This window comes from Epinephelus moara, chromosome 19 (assembly GCF_006386435.1).
Source record: "Epinephelus moara isolate mb chromosome 19, YSFRI_EMoa_1.0, whole genome shotgun sequence".
Lineage (NCBI taxonomy): Eukaryota > Metazoa > Chordata > Actinopteri > Perciformes > Serranidae > Epinephelus > Epinephelus moara.
In genome coordinates, this window is record NC_065524.1 from 7,916,534 (window position 1) to 7,937,969 (window position 21,436).

Consider the following 21,436-nt stretch of genomic DNA (forward strand, 5'->3'; position numbering starts at 1 on the left):
TTTTAACCTGTTGAGATGCAATCACTTGGCATGAAAAGACAAAGATTTCATGGGATGACATCATTAGCCCAACTGGCTGTGTGTGTGTGTGTGTGTGTGTGTGTGTGTGTGTGTGTGTGTGTGTGTGTGTGTGTGTGTGCGTGCGCGCGCGTATGTGTGTGTGCAATGTTTGTGTGCCGTGTTTGTGCAGTGCTGGAATGTAACCAACATTTATTCAAATACTGTACTCCAGGACAGTTTTGAAACACTTTACATTAGTAATTCAATTTTATGTCAACAGTCTTTACAGCATATGCATCAATAATTATAATTCAGTAATTTAATATATATTATTCTGGGATGGGACATTTTGCATAATGAGTACTTTTACTTTTGGTACTTTAGCATATGTTGATGCCAACACTTTTGTACTTTTACTGAGTACAATTTTGAGTGCTAGATTACTTGTAACAGTAGGCCTATTTCTACACTGTAGATTTGCTACTTTTACTTAAGTAACTGACCGAGGACTTCCTCCAGCACTGTGTTTGTGTGCAGTTACAAAGAGCTGACAGAATATTATTTTTTCTAAGTTCTGATTTAATTTTGTAGATTTCAGAAAAACACTCAATTTTGTTTGCATTCCTACATGACTGCGTGTGTGAGCCTGACGCGATTCTGAGGTTCTTGAGCCAAATACACTGTAATGTAATTTAGTGAACTCAAGTAAAGCATTAAAATTGTGTGCACGGATGTGTGTATGCACATGTTCAGAATTCAACGGTAATTTAATAGACTCAAGTAAATCAATTAAAATGTGTTAGTGTATTCACGCATGTTGTGGGTGGATCAGTATGAGCACAATGACCACTGAGCAGAATGTTACATTAAATTTAATTTAGCAGCCTCTAAAGATTTCGCTGTCTCTCACCATGTGCACAAGAATGCGCTCTCCTGTGGGATGGATGGCCAGGGCCTCGTCGTACAGGCCTTTGGCATCGTCCAGTTGGCCCCGGAGCTCAGCCAGGCGGCCCCGCTGCAGCAGCACCGAGTACGAGTTGGGGAAGAGTGAGCTGGCCTCGGATATGCAGAACTGGGCCTCCTTTAGCCGACTGTCCGCCATGAACAACTCCCCTGAAGGAGAAGATGGAGAAGGAGGAGAAAAGAAAGAGGAGGTACAGGAGGGAGAAAGGAAAGAGAGTGATGCAGGGAGGATGAAGCAGGATAATAAGAGGTGAAGAAGGATAGAAAGCAAGGAAGGAGAGGAAAAGGGAGTCAAAGGAAGGAAAAGGGGGTGAGAAAATGAGAGATGAAGGAAAGATGGAGGAAGGATCAGAGAGAGAAGGAAAGGACAGAAATATATTAATCCCATCAGTGACATGTGAGAGTGACTGAGATGACTTAACTGTGAGTTCAGCAGCATTATGTTAATGTAAACTGTACAGCACTCAAATACAAACACAAAACACTGCTCTTGGATGGACCCCCAACACACACACGCACACGCACACACACACACACACACACACACACACACACACACACACACAAAGACAGTGTGAAAGAGAGAGTGGGTGCAATGAAGTGCCTGGGAAGTCATGAAAGTCTTGCCTAAATATGGCCATCGCATACTAACACTGCCTGCCTCCTTTCTTTGCTGCCGCTGGGAAGATGAGGACAGACCCCAGGCACACACACACACACACCCCTACACACACACACACACACACACACACCCCTACACACACACGCACACTCAATCACGCCTACATGCAAGTCATCGTCCAATAAGACTTGGACACAGAGCTGACCAGAGGGTCCGCCCCTGGGACTGGAGCAGACCAATATCAGGACGGGATGCTGACGCAGGGATCTGTCAATCATCCTCCTGAGTGGACGCTGGGTCAACACTCAGAGAAACCCTGAGAAAGAAAGTCTTCAGCTCTGACAGCAGTCAGTGTGCGTGTGTTACAGAGAGAGATAGTGAACTGTGTTGCGTAAATATATTGCACACGCCGTCTGCTCCTGAGCGCTGTGTGAACCCATGTGTGTGTTTGGTAGCGGATGTTTTGTTTGTTTACCTGTGTCTCATAGATGCACAGATGGGAAATACTTAGTGCATGCATGCTACCTCGGCGAGATGAAAAAGAGCCATTTCCCAGCCTCTGGGTTCCTTTTCATAGCTCTACTTCGGGGAAAAAGGACTCAGTGAATGCTCCCTGGTTATGTAAGGCCTTTTCCTGCTCCTCACCTGAGCTCCCAGAGAAAAAATATTATTTCAGTGCTTGCAGCCCATCTATATGTTTGCAGGTATATGTGTGTTTGTAAGGTTACATATGGCCAAGTCTACCAGTTTTTTCCCCTGTGTGGCCAATGAGGATGTGAGATTGTGAGAGGAAGTGACTGCTGAGAAGAGGAATGCTGGGAAGGAGAGAGGGGGTACAACTGGCTCAGAGTTTAGAGACCCACCCCTGCTCTCATCTTACACACACACACACACACACACACACACGTAATTTAGTTTAAATCAGCAGCAAGCGGATTCTATTTTGCCTGTTCTCAGCAGAGGAATCGCAAAGTTCAAAGGTTAGACGTAGAAAATAACCTTCGAATTACAGTAGGGCACAGGGGACACGACCCCAAAGCCCCTCCGACCATCCCATCCTGTGCTATTACACGCTGGTATGCTGGTTGCATCACTGCTTTTGCTCGGCCGCTGTATGGATTCCCGTTCCCATTCTCATGCCTCATCCACTCCAGCTGAGTGGAAGGATGGAGTGTTTATTTGTGTGGAGCATCTCTGCACTCCTCTCCCTTCATTTCCTGCTAATGCTCTGCTCTCCTGTAAACTTCCACAGGCAGACTGAGGCTGAAGGGGTGGAAGTAATAGCGGTATGCATCACTGCCATTCTGCCCTTAATAGAACAGTGGCTACATGTATGCAGGTACAGCGCACATTCCAGCATAAGGTATGCAGTCTTTATCGGGGCTGAAATGGTTCTACCCACTAAATTGTTAAACATGTCCTTGTATACTGTTGTATGTGAAGGCAGAAAATGGCTGCAGTAATCACATTAAATTACGTTGTTTCACACAGTAACAACTTTATCATCTCCAGCAAAAATTGTTTTGTTGTATATCTACATCTGATGAGCAGACACCTCAATATCTACATCCCTTATGCTGCAGGGTTTTCATGCCTTTCATATATAGGTGACCCGAAGTGAATTTCTCTGACTGCAGTGCTCAAAACGTGATAAAATGTGCGCTCACGTTGTGCCAAGTGAATAAACGATATCTCACTCCCCAGGGAGATTGAGATTCAACTGAGCTTGTAAGCAGGTCAGTAAGCTGTGTAAGACAGTCACACAGTAGCATCTGCACAGCACAGGCTGTGTGGAGAAGATACTCATTCAAAAGTTGCCATCTGATATTGTTATTTTTAATCTAGTTCGATCTGTGTCATAGACTGTACAAAATAATGAACTTCGCATCCGTGATGTCACCCACTGGTTTGTGAATCTGGGTTTTATGGCATGGTTACGTCATCTAACCCTTGTGTCACTGTGGTAGCCTTTTATCAACAGATGGCGCCCACCTGTCACTCAAAGCATCCATGCTCTTAATTATACATAACTTTAAGCCTTAATAAAATTTAAACAGGTGTGTTACATAAAAATTCACTCCCATAAAGTTGTCATGAACAGGAAAAAATAGCTATAGGGACTCAAACTGTTTTTTGTACCGGGCTGTAAACATGTTTATTTCCACTGTAAAGTTGGCCATTTTAATATGGGGGTCTATGGGGATTGCGCTTTACGCTTTTGGTGCTGGCCACAAGTGGCCATTAAAGGAAATGCAGTTTTCTGCACTTCTGCGTTTGTCTGAGTTTCCATCCTTACTGAGACCATAACTGTCTGGATATAATTGATCAATTCACTATGCTAAACCATAGATAGATGTGGTCTAAGGATTGATCCCTGAGGTACACCATATGTTCCCTCTCACAAGTAACAGCATTACCATCAGCCTCAGCTGCATTTTGTTTTTACTGCATGCAATTATGCTAAACTAATGTGGTGAACATGGCAAACATTATACCTGCATGACAAATGTGGCTTCATAGCACTGTCAATATAAGCATGTTAACATGCTGATTTTGTATTCAGGTCATAGTGTGGTTCAGTATACAGTTGCTAGTATGGCTCTAGACTGTTAGTCTTGTAATATATTTATTGCTGCAAAATGTTAGATAAAAAGTGAAGAACTGGAAAGCTTTAATTGTCTGACTTCACTGTATTGTCTATTTTGCACTTGCCAATATGATTATCATTCAAAAGGCTTACTAACACTGGAAAACACAAAACCTTGAAACCTGATTGCCAGCTGTCAGACAAACATTTCCACATAGTCAAGTTTTTGCATGGCAGCTGGCTGACTTGCACCACAAACAAAAGTGAGAAAAAAAATCCTGTTAACAGAAAAAAATATAAAATCCAATTTTACAAGAGATTCAAACCCAAAGGCCTGAAAAAATGTTGTTATAGTTGAGTTGTTGTCATACCAGCCTGCAGCCAAATGCGTTCCAGGGTGGTCCAGATATAGGTGGGCCCTTGGCGACGGGTTGAGCTTAGGTCCGACACCTCAGAGAGTGCTGCTTCCAGACGAGATACTGCAACTGATGAAGGGCTCAGCGAACCTGTGAGGGGAAGTGAAGGGATAAGAAATGGTAACCATTAGAGCTGAAAATTACTGTACCTTTTTAATCGACAGAAGGAAATCCTATCCTGCTTGGCAAAGTGATTACACTGCAACACAATGAACACTTTAATAGGTTACAGATACTGAATGATAAGCACATGTAAACAATGTTTTGTACCAAATATGTAGTAGAAACATTTAAATTGAATTCAGAGGCCTTCAAATAGGCCAATGTAACAAAGATAATTTGTTCATTTGCCATCAGAAAATATGCGATGACAGAAGAGAGCCATTCTGAGAAAAACAAACATGACTTTAATTCTCTGTTCATTTTCAGAACATCAATAGATTTCCTGAGACTGGATGGCAATCGAACCGACCCCTGACCTTGCATGACTCACAGGTGTGGAGGTGAGTCAGATCACTGATATTTAATGTTTCAGGCAAACATAGCTTTAATCCTCAAAAGGTCAAACTCTGACCGACACACTCACCTTCCTCACTGGTATTTACACAACACCAGAGAAAAGGGAGGATGTGTTTAATTTAAAATATGCCAATCAGTTCAGTATGCTGCAATCCAAACATGTAGAAAGGCTTTAACCAGTGAGGGAGCAGACCAGTGGAGGCGTCCTGGAAGTCAGGCAGGGTGAGGTGGATGGAGGGTTTCCTGGCTGTAGGGCTGACCTCTGCCCTCTCAGCCATCGGTATACTGCTGCTGTCATCTGTCTCACTGCAACACACATTCACACATGTACAGTACAGTACAAACAAAATGAAGAAACACACTCACAAGCACAGATACTACATATGCAGTACTGACATAAGAATCATAAGGCTCTGTAAATACTTCACATCCAATGATTCTTGATGTTTGCAGTTTGTTTTACATTAATACATCAATGGCCATTTAATTTGGAATAAAAAAGTTCTATCCCACCAAGCCACCCTCTAACTTATATCATTAAGGGTTGATCTGTGAAGCCAGTCAGTGATGAGCGTCAGTCATAAAACCGGTTAGTTAACTGCAGGTGCAGGAAACTGTCAAAGGTCTTGATTCTTTGCAGCTTTCAACTTCTAACTGTTCATGTTGGCTTGAACACCAGAAACGTAGCTTGTGGCTTGTGTACTACAACTGATTTTGGGTATTATAACAAAGAGTGTTAACTGTCTAAAAAATGGAACCTTATAATTCCAAGGAAAAAATCAGCATATATTGTAGGTTTTACTGGCAAGCCTTGTGCTAGAAAATTAGAAAATTAGAAAATCTATAACTTAAAATGTTATAGGATATTAATATAAAATATTTAGGCTATCTCTAGGGCTCCAGTTATGATGATGAATAATAGAGAATGTCAGTTTTACGATATAAGATGTGAAAACTCTGAAGCTCAATATCTGAAAACCACTCAGAAAGAACCTGATAATTGATTGTCATGATATATCAAAAATGCATGAGTGCATGAATACACACGCAATCTAACAAACTATGGGTAATCAATACTAAAGCAGCAAAAGGATTCTACCTCCCAGTTTCATCATGCTCAGGCCATAAAAAACACACCACATTCTCCAGTACATAATGAGCACAGTAGCCCAAATGTATGGAATGCCCTTTAAGTCAATATAAAATAAACAGATATATGAATAAATAAACAAGCCTAAGAAAATAAATAAATATGGCTATAAAACAAAGTCTTAAGTAAATAAATTAGGTTATACATATATAAAAATGTAAATAAAAATAAATAAATTAGTCTGTATTGTTCAACAAATAAATAAATTGGTTTTTATTTTAAAAAGGACTATTTTTAAATGACTACTTTTATTAATTTCAGGGGACTTTAATGTTATCATTCCACCTTTGTGTATTTTAGAGGGTCTTTTTGTTAATATGTCCAATTTTATTTAATTCAGGGAACTTTTATTTTATAATTCAATTTAATTTATTTCAGCTGACTTTTATTTCATAATTCCACTTTTATTTATTTCAGATGACATTTAATTTATAATTCCACTTTTATTCATTTCAGGCGACTCTCATTTTATTTCAGGGGTTCTTTTTGTTAATATGGTCAGTTTTATTTATTTCAGGGGACTTTAATTTTATAATCCACTTTAATCTATTTCAGGGGATTTTTATTTTGTAATGCCACATTTATTTTCCAGCTCATGTTATTTCCGTCTGTTATGTTCAAATGAATGGGGTGTGGTTATCTCACAGATTCAGACCAAAGCAACAGCACCTGAACAGCACTGAATCTCTATCTCTTGCTCCACACTTATTTTATAGACATATTTATTTATGTAATGTTGACTTAAATGGCCTTCCATACAAATGCACATCTCGCATGAACTCACTCACCTGGAGCGGCTGACATCATAGCGGCTCTGCCAGTGTTGCAGCATCTCTTCACAGGTGTGCAGGGCAGCAGCCGGGCCAAAGAGGGCCTCTTCAAGCTTCACCTTTGTGAACAGCAGACTGGACCAGAAAGCAGACACACATTAGTCATCCTGGTTTAATCTTATGCTGCTTTTTCATGTTGCATTAACACATCATGCAGGTACTTGTATACACACACACAAAGTGGACCAAAACAGTATCTGCTGTTTTTGTACCCGTATGGATATTAAACTGTAAACTGAGTGAATGAGCCTGGAGCAATGTTTATGTGGGGCCAAACCCAGTCAAACCTGTTCTTATTATCACTGATCACATTGTCTACAATATGTACACACAACATGATATGACATAATTCAACGTGATGAAAAGACGAACAATTGTACCGCAGGTTAACAATGAAGGCGAGCTTTCAATACTGCCCTGTGGAAGACCACTGGAGACTATCTGATATTATCCCATGCAGATGACAGTGGGTGATTGTGTTATGAAAAATAAAGAAGCATAGAAATAAGCATAAATGTACATATTCACGTCCATGTTCAAGTGTTTGAGCTCCTACAGTAGCTGTGTAAATGCTCAGGGCCCATAAACATCTCACTGATGTATGCGGACAGAGGCACACGTGGATCGATACAAACAGAGGGGGTAGAGATAGTCATCTACAACAAGCTTTGAGAGTGGATGTACTGTGTATGTGTTTGTGTGTGTGTGTGTGTGTGTGTGTTTTGCAGTGTATTGAGAGGTTGATGAGTAGAGGCCATAGAGTGTTTCCGCTCTGCCCTTTTAGTTGAAGACAACTGGTTAAGTGATGCGGGAGTCTCTGATGTGAGCGTGTGTGTGTGTGTTTGTGTGTGGTAATTGCCAGAAGGGGCTCTCAGAGGATGCAGTCCGTCATAGGCATCACTCATCCATGAGTGTGAGGAGAGAGAGAGTGAGAGAGGCAGAGAGACTATGGTGTTGGGCACATCCGACGCCCGCCTGCCTCGTTGTCCACTGCCTCCCTCTTGTTGAAGGCTCCTCCAGGTCCAGGGGGAATAGAGGGAAGGAGGAAAGAAAGGACGAAAAAATGGATGACGGGATGGAGGGAGGGCGAGGATCAATAGCAGAGCGAGACGAGCCCGTGTCAGGGGAGAAAACTCTCAGTGAAACGCGCCTCGTTACCGACTCATGGGTCGGTGGGCGATTGGGGGCAGGGTGTGTGTATGTGTGTGCGCGAAGGGTGTGAGGAGAAGATGGAGGGATGTTGGAAGAGGAAAAAAAATTAAAGTGCATGTGTGTGTGGGAGGGAGGAGGTCGGATATTCTGACGTGTGGATGACAAGTGCTGCCGAGGGACGCTGTGTTAAGGATACGCCTGCCAGTAGGGGTCCACCAGAGTGTGTGATTGTGTGTGTGTCTCTAGGCTACCCATTACCAGTGTGGCAAAGCATTTAAAAGCACTGTGATGGTAGAAACCCATCCTAGTGTTGAAATGTGACAAGGTGTATGTGCATGGGTGTGTATCATTCATACAAAGACCTGACTACTCTTGCTCTGTATCCTGGATATGCAACATAAAGAACGACCTAAACTGCATTATACTCTACTTTTCTCAAATAAAAGTTTGCATTTAATGGTCTCTCTGGTTTTTGTTAAGCTAAAGTCAGTGAAACTCTGCGCTTCCTGCTGATTTTTCTGTCATAAAAAGCAGAAGGTATAAACTTGTGTGCATAAACATTTGGGGAAAAGTGCATTTTGACAAGAAATATCCAATCACAGAGCGGGAATATTGATGGGTGGAAGCAAAAGATTATGCTGTTGAATAAACTAATTTTGTAATCTGCAGCTTAAATCAATCCATCTTTAACTTTGGAGTCAACTTTTGTTGAATTCAGCAACCATCGTGCTGCGTCCGACTGGATTCTTCTCCATGGCAACAGCTCAACAACACTAGTATTTAGAGCTGTCGGCCATGCTGAAATTAAAGCTAAAACGCCATTTCTCCTAATCAAAGTTGAAATAATTGAAACACCAGACATAAACTTACATAATCAGTATGTTATCTGGGAGACTTCAGTGTTTCTATGTTAAGCAACATTAAGGATGTTGTTGAAAAAAATTGAAAACACTTCAGGAGCTGGTGGCCCACTGAAAAACAGTGAAGTACAACCAAGTGTAAATGAGGAAACAGGGAGAAAAACCTAGGTTTGCATTAACAGTAAACAATTTTGTCAGAAGCTAATCAGAAAACAGGGTAGGCTGTGCTAAAATATGGTAAGATAGACTCATAAAAACTGGAAAAAATTACAAATAAAACAGTGATTTAAGGTTGTTTTGACTAGCGCCCTTAACTCACTGCAAGTGTGGCCACTATTTGAGAATTTACTCGTCTTTGCAGTTTGATCACACATTTAAACCCCCTTGAGTCTTTGAAAATTGCGCACATTATAGTAAGTAATATCAAACTGATCTGAGTCATCTAGGTATAGAGTATTTTCCGCTTTGTTATGCAACACTCGATCACAGCCAGTGTTTCCCTTGCAGCGTCACATAAGATAGATTTCATCAAGATTACAGCACTCAAAACTACACATCAGATTACAAAGGCTGTCATTTCTAGGCTCCTGAGAATGAGCCTGGTGAGTGCAAAGCATAGTGTTTGAGGATGGATGGCAGTGAGCAGTGTAGCTCGGTGTAAACGCTCGGCGGTGGCCAGCTAAGAGCAGTGAGTGCCAGCGTAAACTCCATATAAAAATAGCTAATAATGTTCCCTTGAAAAAGTGGTACATCTACAGTACTACTCATTCTGCACTCCCACAGATCAGAGTTTGTATTCTCTGCAGGCACATGGACACATGCATATATATATATATATATATATATATATATATGTATATATGCATATGCACACACACACACACACACACTGTATATACAGTGCATGCATAGAGTGCATAGAGATTAACACACACAAGCCTGTGCAGACATGCTTGCTTTGTGTTGCAGAGCATAAGCCAGGCATGCATGTGCACGCTGATACACACACTCATACAGATGCACACACATGCACATACACAAACACACTTGCTCATGCTGCAACATCCCGTCAGATGAATGCAGAATCAAAGGCTGGGATTAATCATTCTCTTTAGTACAAACTGCGAGACCACGATCACTCCCCCCCCCCCCTCTCTTTCACACACACACACACACACACACACACACACACACACACACACACAACCCTCCCCCTCTCTCCCTCTCTCGCCTCAGCTCTCTCAATCTGTAGCAGAATCCCATTTCACATTGAAATGCATGCCTGTTTACTGGGTGATTAAAATTTCAAAGAAAGGGGAGAAACGGAGACGGAGAGATAAAAAAGATGAGAGGCAAAGAAAGAAAGAGAGGGTGAGAAAGAGAAAGGGAGAGAGAGTGAGGAAGAGAAGGAGAAAGAGAAAGAGAGACAGGAGCCGGGGGTAGAGGATGTGGGAGAAAAGGAGGAAGGAGAAATTCAGTGTGCTACAGTGAGCTGACAGTTTGCTGTGGTGCAGAGAGGCAGTAGCTAACAAGAATCACACACATGCATGCACACACACACACACACACACACACACTGTGACACACAAACGTGTATGTGCCAGATTACAATCTAGCACACACGTACACCCACATCCCCCCATCCTCACAACACTACACAAACACACACGCGACTGTCGCGGCATGCCCAGCACCATGCACGATACAAGCTTTGATCTCTGATGCTTGCTCACACATCCAAAGCAAATGATATTCAATGAGCTTGTTACTGAGAAAACACCTCCTTTCACTCTCTCTCTCTTTCTCCATCTATCTCTCCGTCTCGATCATTCTCTGACTGAGGTCTGCAACTCGGCCTCAGTCCGACGGGTCCCAAGGGTAGTGATATATTGTGGCCTTGTTTGGATTCATTTTAATGTGCAAATTGCAGGTTTCATTTGATTTTAGGGCTAAAATACTGCTGACAGTTAAATGTTACAATTATGTACTTCTTGTACTTTTCTCACTTGGAACATTCTTCACTGTTTGCATGTAAGCAAACATTCACAGATGTCTTTTCACACAGGTATTTTTTTTTTCATACCATAAAGACTTTTATTAATCCCCACTTTGTCAGTTTTTACTGTACTTTGAGAAAATAGCCAGCTGGCTAAGATTTGGATAACTACTGTTCAGGACTTTTATTGTAGTAGTGTTCTTCTGCAGTTCAGTTTTGGTTTATAAAAGCTGCATTAATTGCTAATGGATAATGTGTAAACAAAGATTTGTGTATTCACACAAACAGCAGACCTGTATTTATGTTATCACTAATTAAAACTGTGGCTTTTGGTCACCAGATTAATAAAAGTCATATATTTACTCTCCTTTCAGCTCTGTTTTGGTCTACACCAACTCCTGAAGGAAATATCAGGGTCTTTAGCTGCTAAATGCTCAACTGTGCTCACCAGCTAGTTGCTAGCTTCATCTGTTTGATGTTTGGGGCAAGGCACATAGTGTGAAATAGTTTCCTAGTGGCAACAGCCGGAGCTGAAAAATGAAACCAACAAGGAAGTGCAAAAACTGCAGTTTCACTAATGACCACTTGAGGCTGGCTCTAGAAGCCAGTCAATCCCCACCGACCTCCATGTTAAAATGCTCAACTTTAAAGCACAAAAAAACATGTTTACAGCCTGGTAGCCTACATAAAAACATTTTTGATCTCTATAGCTAATGTCAACTGTAATGTCAACTTTAAAAAGGGTGACTTTTTAAATAACTAACCCATTTACATTTTATTTAGGATTAAAGCTACGCAAATTAAGGTCGGGCTGCTTTCAATGATGATAGTGTTGTCTGCTTCTCAGTCAGCTCCACCCCTCACTCCTCCACAGCACCAGTTTCTCTACCAAATATGGTCACTTCTGGCCCCCCAAAAAATCAAGATGGTCACAGCTGAAATGCCGAAATCAAGACTTCAAAACGGAAGTCCACAAATCACTGGGCGATGTCGTGGTAGCTACATCCATTTTTTTTTTTTTTACATTCTATGAATCAAACCATCAAACCAGCCTATTGTTGCTGGAAATGAGACTAGTGAGAGCCTTGAGACTGAACAAAGATATTTAGGTTAAACTCTAAAACAATGAGCTGAAAGATGTTAAAACATGCTATAGAGCTGAGGGGAACTGCAGAGTCCCTTGATCACTTTGTGTGGGTTCACTCTAAATGACACCTTTTACATTACACAGTAATTTAATCCATTAATATAATATAAAAAATATTGATTAGTGCGGCTTTAAGTGATTGCTGGGAAACACTGTTATGATTGACTTAAGGATATACTAACAGAATTATCAATGAGGAGAGAGGTTGTCTAACTATTGCTTATTGTGACATCACCCCTGATAAAGTTTCTATGTTATATGCTACACTATATGATACTTTCAGTAATATTCACAGTAAGTTATTCAATCTTTATGGGCAGTTTAGTAAAGCAGCAGACTAGACCGTGTGTGTGTGTGTTACAGTGCTACACTCAAACCTGTGCTGCTACTTTGAGAGAGAGAGAAAGGGATGAAAAAGTGTGTTAGCTGTCGGTCCCAGGCCAGTTGGGCCCAGATGAATTGGGCCAGGTCAGGCTAAGGCTAACATTTCAGGCCTGTGCAGAACTGTCTTTCTCTCTTCAGCTTTCAGTTTAGTGCTTTAAATATGCTTTACTGGCATGACAGATCAGTGACATTATTATCAAAAAGACAAATCAGTGAATCTTAGAGGTAATAACACAGTTGTTGGACAGTCAGTAGGAACTCATCTGAATTCAGCTGTTCCATTCAGTGAACTACCACTTTATAGATTTGTATCTCTCTCTCTCTCTTTCTCTGTGACTCAATGTCTCTCTACCGCTCCATAACAACAGTTTGGGAACAACAACTGATGCTGCCTGCTCTACCCATATGACCTCATGGTTACCGGGGCGATGGGGATTCCTGGCGCAGAGAGCAATGTGATTGGCTGAGCCTGGAAAAGAGCTCTTAAATGGGTCAAAGCAGTCAAGTGTCTCTATGGAGGAGGTGTGTGTGTGTCTAAGTGTGTGATTGTGCATCTAGACAGAGCGAGAGAGAACAGATTTCATTTGTACATACAGTACTGATCAGTAAAGCTTGTGTAATTATAAAGCCATTCCCGCATCCACCCACTCTGTCTCTGTGTTTTCTTCTTCCTGTCAGGCTCTAACATTCTTCCTTCCCTTCGTTGTTTCATCAATTTGCTTGTTTTTCTGCATTTCCTCTCTCTTCCTCTCCCTCCTGATGTATGGTTGTACCCCATCTGTCTGTGCTGGGACCGTGGAGGCCAACACTGACCCCAAATGGCTGTATTATGAAATGCTTTGCTGGGCTTTGAAATGGAGAGAAAAAAACATCAGAAAGATGATGCAACACGCTTCCATATTATGGTTAGTGTGAAATAATTGGCCTGGATAGTTGATGTTATCCACGCATGGTACCATGGAGCTTCCTCCACAGCTAATGAATGTTTTGTGTTTGTTCAGGATGACGGACTGGAGTCTTTCCTGTGAGATAATGGGAGCATCTTAATCCAGAGCTTGGGGGCTATACTGCTGCTGACCTGCCTTCAATGATTTCATTTCAAGCTGGATTGTTATTTCAAAAAAGTGACATATCAGTTTACTTCTTTGAGTCTTTTCAGCCAAGACAAGAATATAATTTGGGAAAAAAATAATTTTCATTGTCTTTGAAATTGTTTGTCATTAAATCAGATATTTTTAGTAACTCTGATATACTTTAAAAGTTATATCATAATATGCAATAATATAACATATAACATGTATATGGATTTTAAACCTTGGTCAATCATGAAACCAAAGGTGATGGTGAAGTGGATGCATGTTAAGAAATGCCAACCCGTAACAAAAAGGTCAAAGGTTCATTCAGTCCTTGCAAAGTTTCCTTTCAAAGTGCCCAAAGCAAATCACTGAATCCCTGTCTGCCCCAAAATGATCAGAGTGTAAATGTCCAAGTGAGTTTTCAAGTGTTCAAACCTGCTTAGGGTAGCAGACGGGTGGCTTTATTTGTCAGATGACTCATTTCTGTCAGGGAAGCAGCACTAGGGCTCGGGTCAGAGCTGCAGTGTTAAAAGGGTAAGGGTGTATGACGGGCATAGGTACCGCAATGCAGGCCTCCACTCTGGCACGTCTAAATAAGGCGTCAAGTTTGTGTGTGTGTGTGTGTGTGTGTGTGTGTGTGTGTGTGTGCTTGGCCTCCAACACAGTCAAGCCGAGACACCCTATCCCTACGGAGAGGACTAGTGTTAGGATGGGGCCTCGCTGCACCACTCACTGGAGTTACTCTTACTCAAACCCACATAAAAAACACCACGGTCTAAAAAGTCCATCTGTACAGCGATCGACTGGTGCCTTATCACCAATTCACCAACACTTCCACCAAAATTTTCTGTGACCTGTGTGAGTGGGATGGTGTAGTGGGCTTTACTTGAAGTTGCTGGGGTGCTGGCTGAGGGCCAGGTTCAGGGTGTCCAGGGCATGACGGTGGTGTTTCTGGGCGCTCAGCAGCAGAGTTAGCAGGTGGAGGGAGTGCAAGTCGTCCCCACGGAGAGATAAAGCCTCCTGCAGGGGCTCTATGGCTGCGGATACCTGCCAGACACACACCCATTCTCAGGTATAACTTACAATCTGCAATGTTTTCTAATCATTCATGTTTATGTACAAAACATATAATAATTTCCGGACTTCTTTGCCTATACCTGGCGTACGAGGGCCAGCTGGAGAGCCAGGTACATAGCAATCTGAGCATCCAGGGGGTCTAATGAATGAGCCCTGTGGAGGAAGGAGAAAGGATTGGTGGTTCACAGTGTGCCAGGAGAGCAAACATTTTTGATTGTCATATGAAAATAAAAAAAAAGAACAGCAACCACACTAGCAGCTCTTTGAAGTTGCTAACAGGCTGACAGCAACAATGTTAACCATCTTGGTTTAGCTAGCATGGCTAAAAATGAAATGCTACATATAAGGATGATTTGAGGAAAGCTACAACAAAACAGCAACATGTAATGGAGAATGGAAGAACAGGAACCTACTTGCTCAAAGCATGTAGTGCCTTTTTGTTGAATTCATCACGATCAGCTTTCAGAGGCGCTGGAGAGACAGAGACAGGACAGAGCCAAATGCTTTATCGCCACCATTTCGGCTTTGCTATATTTCAGCAGTAAAAGTAGGCTGTATGTTATGTAAAATACATCAAATGAAAGCAAAGAGGGTTCAACTTACTCTCCATTGGTTAACTATTAGCCTAAGCTTTAGCCAGGTGACATTTAGCTTAGCTTAGCTTAGCTTAGCTTAGCTTAGCATAAAGACTGGAAGTATGGGGAAACAACCAGCCTGGCTGGCTCTGTCCAAAGCTATTGGACAAGATTGTTTTTACCTTGTAACTTTTTGTTGGTTTGTGTGTCCTTACCATCAGAGGCCTGTAAACTGCAGCAGAGACCCAGTGACAGGTAGGCCCGAGGTAGAAATTCTCCAGCTTCTTCCCCCATAGATGCCACACTCTGCGACAGAGCCTCAGCCTCCTCGAACTGGACACACACACATTAATATACACTCAATAAGTCACTTAAGAAGTTTAACTGTTTATTCTTCAACGGGCAGGTGAAATACTGAATTATTCTGGTCATGAGACCAAGACTCAGTCCTAATACACCCTTAGCTCCTACCACTTAGTCCTGCCCCTTTGTTTTGCGTGTTCCCTGCTAAGGGCAGTCTGGGGAAGATTTCAACCATTCCATGGAGAAAAGGGACACTCAAAAATGAGAATTAGGGGTAAAAATCAGAAGTGGGATTGCGCCCAGTAACCTGTAATTTGAAACAAATAAATCTCTCAGGAGCATTGTGAAAAACTGTTGCACTGTAAAGCAGAACCTGCAACATCCTCTCGTACATGAGTGTGTGAGAAGAAAAAACTTTGCGGCACCGAGCCGTGAATGTGGCTAAGGTGCAGCAGGGTAATGGAGTATTGATGGCTGAGCCCGGTGTGAGTTTAGTGTGAGGACAGTCCGAGCAGACTCAAGGACGACGCAGAGTTGGCTGAAGGACACACACACATACACACAGGCTCGCCCACACACACACAGCAGTCAACTGCAGGCGGTGTGTGGCCGAGCCGAGCCGAGGTGCTCTGAGCCGAGGAGAAAGTGTGTCACTCTGTGTGAGGTATGGCTGGTGCTGGGCGGGCGGGCAGGTGGGTAGGTGGGCGTAGGGGGGTAATGCCTTTGACGGCACGCCAGCGCAACAGCGAGCCAACTGCTCTGACACCCTCCCCCTCCTCCTCCTCCTCCTCCTCTTCTTCCTCCCTTCATCCTCCTCTGCGCTCTCTCTCTCTCTCTCTCTGTCTCTTTCTCTGAATCCAGCCCTTGCGAGTTCAAAGCCTGCACACAATAGCCAGTCATTTAAACACACAGCCCGTCCATGCACATCTTAGGAGGATTAAGTTTTTTTTTCTCAGTTGAATGGTGTGAAAGAAGAACGTGTCGCTGTTGTCGGGTGAAAACCTTGCATCTGCAAAAATGCTCTTCAAGAATTTATAAAAGCAGCTCTGCTTTCAGATCGCCTGACATGCAGTTTGCAGTGATGTCACGTTTGGAATGGGTTTCATGTGCCCTAAAATCATTTTTCATATACATGTGTAGGAGCTCTCTGAACGATATGAAGAAATTATCATGAAGGTTTGGTCTGGTCTGTGGGCTAGTGGGCCAATGCAGTGAGTAACAAAATGTTACTGGGTAGATAATAGTCCAGACTGTCCAGTGGAGCTGATGGTGGATAATGGTGGCCCATTTTATGTAATGCCCCACTGCACTATGGCCATAGTGTCCCATTGTGATTAAGGCTGTAAGCTCCTTAGTGTCTCCGGCCTGCCGTGATCTCCAGCCACTGACAGATGTGCTCTCTCCGTTCGCCCCTGTTAGCTCCTCTTTTCTAATCTCTGACCCCTTTCTCTCTCTCTCTCTCTGTCTCACTCACCCCCCACGCTCTCTCATTCTCTCTCTCTTTTTGTCCATCCTAAATACCGCTGCTGATGTGACTCTCTCCCTCTTGCACAGATCACGAACAGCAGGACTATCCAAGCCGGCCGGGGCTTCACGGTGATGCATATCTCCCTGTGCGACCCCAGTGTCAATCCTGAAACATTAGCAACACAGTGCTGCTGTGTTATGACTTTCTATGTACACATTAAATGTTCTTTAAAGCTGACGTCCATGTGGTGCAGAATTATATGACCCAACATCACCTTTCAGCTTATCATCTTATGAGTGTTCCCTGAAGCAGAGGCAGCAGGTGTAACTAAATAAAAATGAACATGCACGGATTACAAAAACTGATCGTCCAGGATACTGTGTTTGTCTGCAGATGAAGACTGGATCCTTGCTACTCAGACTGTAAACTATACAGTTTTAAGCTTTATATATATAAATTTGTTTGGCTTTGTGACAAGTCTTTATTCTGCTGACACTGACTGGTACATCTACTTCTGACCCATTGTCACAGGGTGCATGTCAATGAATTTAACACAGTTACACTGATGAGTGGTTTTCCGCTCACAGACTGTCATTTAAACCCACCCAAAGAGGTAAAACTATACGGTATACCACAAGAAACAAGAGTAAGAGTCAACAGCCATGCTGGCAGCTCTGTGAGGCTGCACTTAGGCACAGTGGTGCTTTGAGCTAAATGTTAACATCAACATGCTGACATGCTCGCAATTGTAATGCTTATAAACTGATTTTATCATGCTTAGTGTTTACTATGTTTACCTTGTGGCAACCCCAAGGGAAGGACAGTGGGGGCTGTGCCTCCCCGGTACAATTACCGGCCCCCACTGGCAAAAATAATTATATAAGAGGCTGTGGCATGATCAATTTTTAAACAAGTATCAAGGTAGTGGTATTTTGTGAAACTAGACAACCTAAGGCATCCATTGGTACCAACCATATCAATATAGCTTGTTGGGAATGGGTCTAAATAATGCTCCAAATTATGTTAAATTTTGGTGAGGAACAACTGGCATGGTCATTTTCAAAAGGGTCCCTTGAACTCTCATGTCAAAATAGGGGTACTTACAAGTCTCTGGTGAACTTGAGAAGACTTGTTCCCAGTAAATGTTTCATTTCTTCCAATCAATGTCCTCTTTCAAATTAAAGCTGTATATTTGTCTTTTAAAGGAAAAGGACAACCAGCCTATTTGAAGAACAATGAATCACCTGACATGATACAGATACATAACACATTAAAACAGGATTGTTTTATGTAAACTGTTACTGGTATTAGTCTATGCACATCGGATAATTAGAATTATTAACTGTGAAATGAGAAATCACAGTCTATCAGTATGTGGCATCTTCACTCTTCATATTGACATAGTCTACGACTGTCAAATTTCTGAAATTGGCTTTTGGTTTTGGTGTGTCACCCCAAGATTTTCAGAGGCCCCATCTGGCCACCACTATGAAAAATTCCTGGGGGCACCACTCTTTATTTAGCATGTTCACACACTAACATTTGCTAATTAGCACTAAATACAAAAAACAGCTGAAGCTGTTGGGAATTTCATCAGTTTTGCAGTTATTTTGTCATAAACCATGCATGAATGTATGTATTAAATTTCATTGTGCGTCTTGTAAAAGTTGAGATATTTCAGTCTGAAACAGAGTGGTGAACTGAACGACAGACTGGCCGACAGATGGACCAACACTGCCATCCATAGAGGTCCAGAGTTGCTAACATGACTAAAAATAAGCAAACATTAGAAAAAAGTTGGAAAAATAAACTGTCACAGACTTTCATTTCTTCTTATTTTGTACCACAATAATCACCTCAGGACCCGTTGTGGGGATCCTGATCCTCAGGTTTGGAACCACTGTTTTAAGAGTTGATGCACTAGGTTGCGAGCAATTCGAGCAAAGAGGGATGTTCCTTTCTTAGATAGTTTCGTTTGAAGGATTTCCAGAGGGATGAAGTGGTGAAAGTGTCGAAGATTTCACAAGGAAAAAAGCAAAACATTGGCGAGTCAGAAAAAAACACTAATTTTGTACTGCACCGATACATTTTGTGCCTTTTTACTTTGATCATCTCCTGAACCCTCAGAATTATTATCTAGGGAGCCCTTCAAACATCTGCTAATCTGTATCCACTGTATCTACTATCTAAACAGAGGAGTAGACAGGAGCAGCAAAAGCCATCACATAGCTGAACAGACAGGGGAAACAGCTCCACCTACAGAAAACTCATCCACAGAAAATTCAAAGGTATCACTGCAACAAGTATCTCTGGGAAAGGTAGAGCAAAATATCACAGAAAGAGCCCTGTTAGCAAAAAAAAAAAAAAATCTAATCTTAATGTCTATGGCTTGAGCTCACAGCTCTGACTTTGAACTGCATGTGCATGTATCTGACTCATTGACGCACATTGTTGTGTATACAAGTCTATGTGAAGGTTTTGTGTGTATTCACCCATTGCAGTTGACCAATGCAGACTTTCGCAGCCAATAGGGGCAATGAGGGATCCTCCGGTCTCATCCTGGCACACTCTTTAAATACAGAGACAGCACCAACCCCCTGAAAAGAACATACACACACACACACACAATGTCACTGACAAATTGTGATTCATCTGCACGCAGCAGCCAGTTATCATGCAGTCACAGATGACATAAATTGCTTTTAAGCGAGTGTATCAAACACACATCAACTGTCCTTACACAGCCCTAATAGACCCATTTAGACACACAGTCACTTAATACATGTAGGTCAATCATTAATGGACCACGTACACGCGCACGTGCACTCACACACATGCACACACACATATACACACACACAACCGGCTGGCCCTAAATAGAAGCGGATCTGACGACACTGAGGCGGCCCCTTCTCCTTCTAGGGAGCAGCCTATTTCTAGAGCTCTCCATTGATCTGCAGTGTCACTTTATCCTGCAACCCAGATCAATTTTTCTGTCACACACACACACACACACACACACACGGGTGCAAACACACACTTAGTAAGGAGGAGAGAGAGAAAGAGAGGGGATTGAAAGCTATTCCAGCTCCCTTTGATGACTCCCATTTGAAGAATGCACAGTTTTTTAACATTAAAAGAATATTTTCTTTATTTAGCAGCAAATGGATTCAATAGTATTTCCCCATCAATCAAAGCTGTTTTTATGCAGTAGCGTATGGGAGTTGCCATGAAGGACGATGCATTCTGTAGTAGATGGTTTGAGGTAGTTGAATCCCCTTTTAGTGTACTTTCTTTTGCAATTAATTTACTTGGCAACATTTGAATTGTTCACATCATATAAAACTTAACCCATCGTCCTCTCCAAGCAGACTGCACACTCATCTGTGAATTCTATTTGTTGCACGTCAGGACATGAGGGTGAGGAAGGAGCGCAGCAGTGTACAGGACAGAGGTATGGCTGAAGATGGATGTCGCCTTCGGGTGTGGCGTGGTGTGTGTGAGGGGCTGTTGCTGGTATATAACAAGAAATGAGCTCACCTTCCCGGCCGCCATGAGTGACAGGCCCAGCTGGTGCCAGAGGTGGAACTCGTTAAATGAAAACTTCATGGCTCGTTCCAGACACTGCAGGGTGAAATACAGACACACAAATATGTTTTAGTGATATAATTCATACAAGTGGGATGCGTAGGTACAGGTTCAGGCAGCGTCTGGCTGGGTAAACCCAAACTGAGCTGAAAAAAAGATGTGAAATGCATGGAAAATGTGTGCTCAAACTGTCCTAAGCCATTAGTAGACCAATCTTCAAGTCAGGAAAGCCAGGGTTAGGAACATTAAATTTATTCCCTCATTTTCCTTCATTTACATAGTCACTAAACTGAATGGCCACTCTTCTTGAATACATTTTTCTAGCTTGAAATGACTGTCAGTCACCACTCACCACCCACTCAGTGCTGTTCCAGTACATAATGATGTGATTGATGTGTGTGTGGACGAGCAGAGGATGGCGTGGAGCGCCGCTCAGTCAGATGTTGTCAGTCATGCAGAAGTGAGCTAAACCAGGAAAAAGGTCTGCTTAATATCCTGATTAAATAATGTGCACTTATTAGAAAGGCTGCTGACCATTTAACATGCAGACAAATACATCCTGCTGTATAGAGCTCAATGTAGCTAATTGTACTACTGTGAATACTGTGGGTATTTCTTTAACGATACAATGAATGAATCAAGCTGAGTATCAATTAAACATACACGAACACTTAAAAAGTCTGCTATTATGAAACTGCAACTGTCACTGCGGCTACTAGATAT

At 42.2% G+C, this 21,436-nt stretch overlaps 1 protein-coding gene across 1 annotated transcript in view; it reads right to left on the bottom strand.

Moving 5' to 3' along the window:
* ttc7a (tetratricopeptide repeat domain 7A) overlaps positions 1-21,436 on the bottom strand; it is a 59,788-nt gene that overhangs the window by 17,841 nt on the left and 20,511 nt on the right. Inside the window, exons 11-20 of the mRNA XM_050071441.1 lie at positions 20,666-20,749; positions 19,618-19,722; positions 15,570-15,687; positions 15,193-15,250; positions 14,860-14,932; positions 14,589-14,749; positions 7,046-7,162; positions 5,301-5,413; positions 4,544-4,678; positions 911-1,113 (exon numbers count right to left, since the gene is read on the bottom strand). Coding sequence (XP_049927398.1) covers positions 911-1,113; positions 4,544-4,678; positions 5,301-5,413; positions 7,046-7,162; positions 14,589-14,749; positions 14,860-14,932; positions 15,193-15,250; positions 15,570-15,687; positions 19,618-19,722; positions 20,666-20,749 — 1,167 coding nt within the window. The remainder of the gene's footprint in view (positions 1-910; positions 1,114-4,543; positions 4,679-5,300; positions 5,414-7,045; positions 7,163-14,588; positions 14,750-14,859; positions 14,933-15,192; positions 15,251-15,569; positions 15,688-19,617; positions 19,723-20,665; positions 20,750-21,436) is intronic.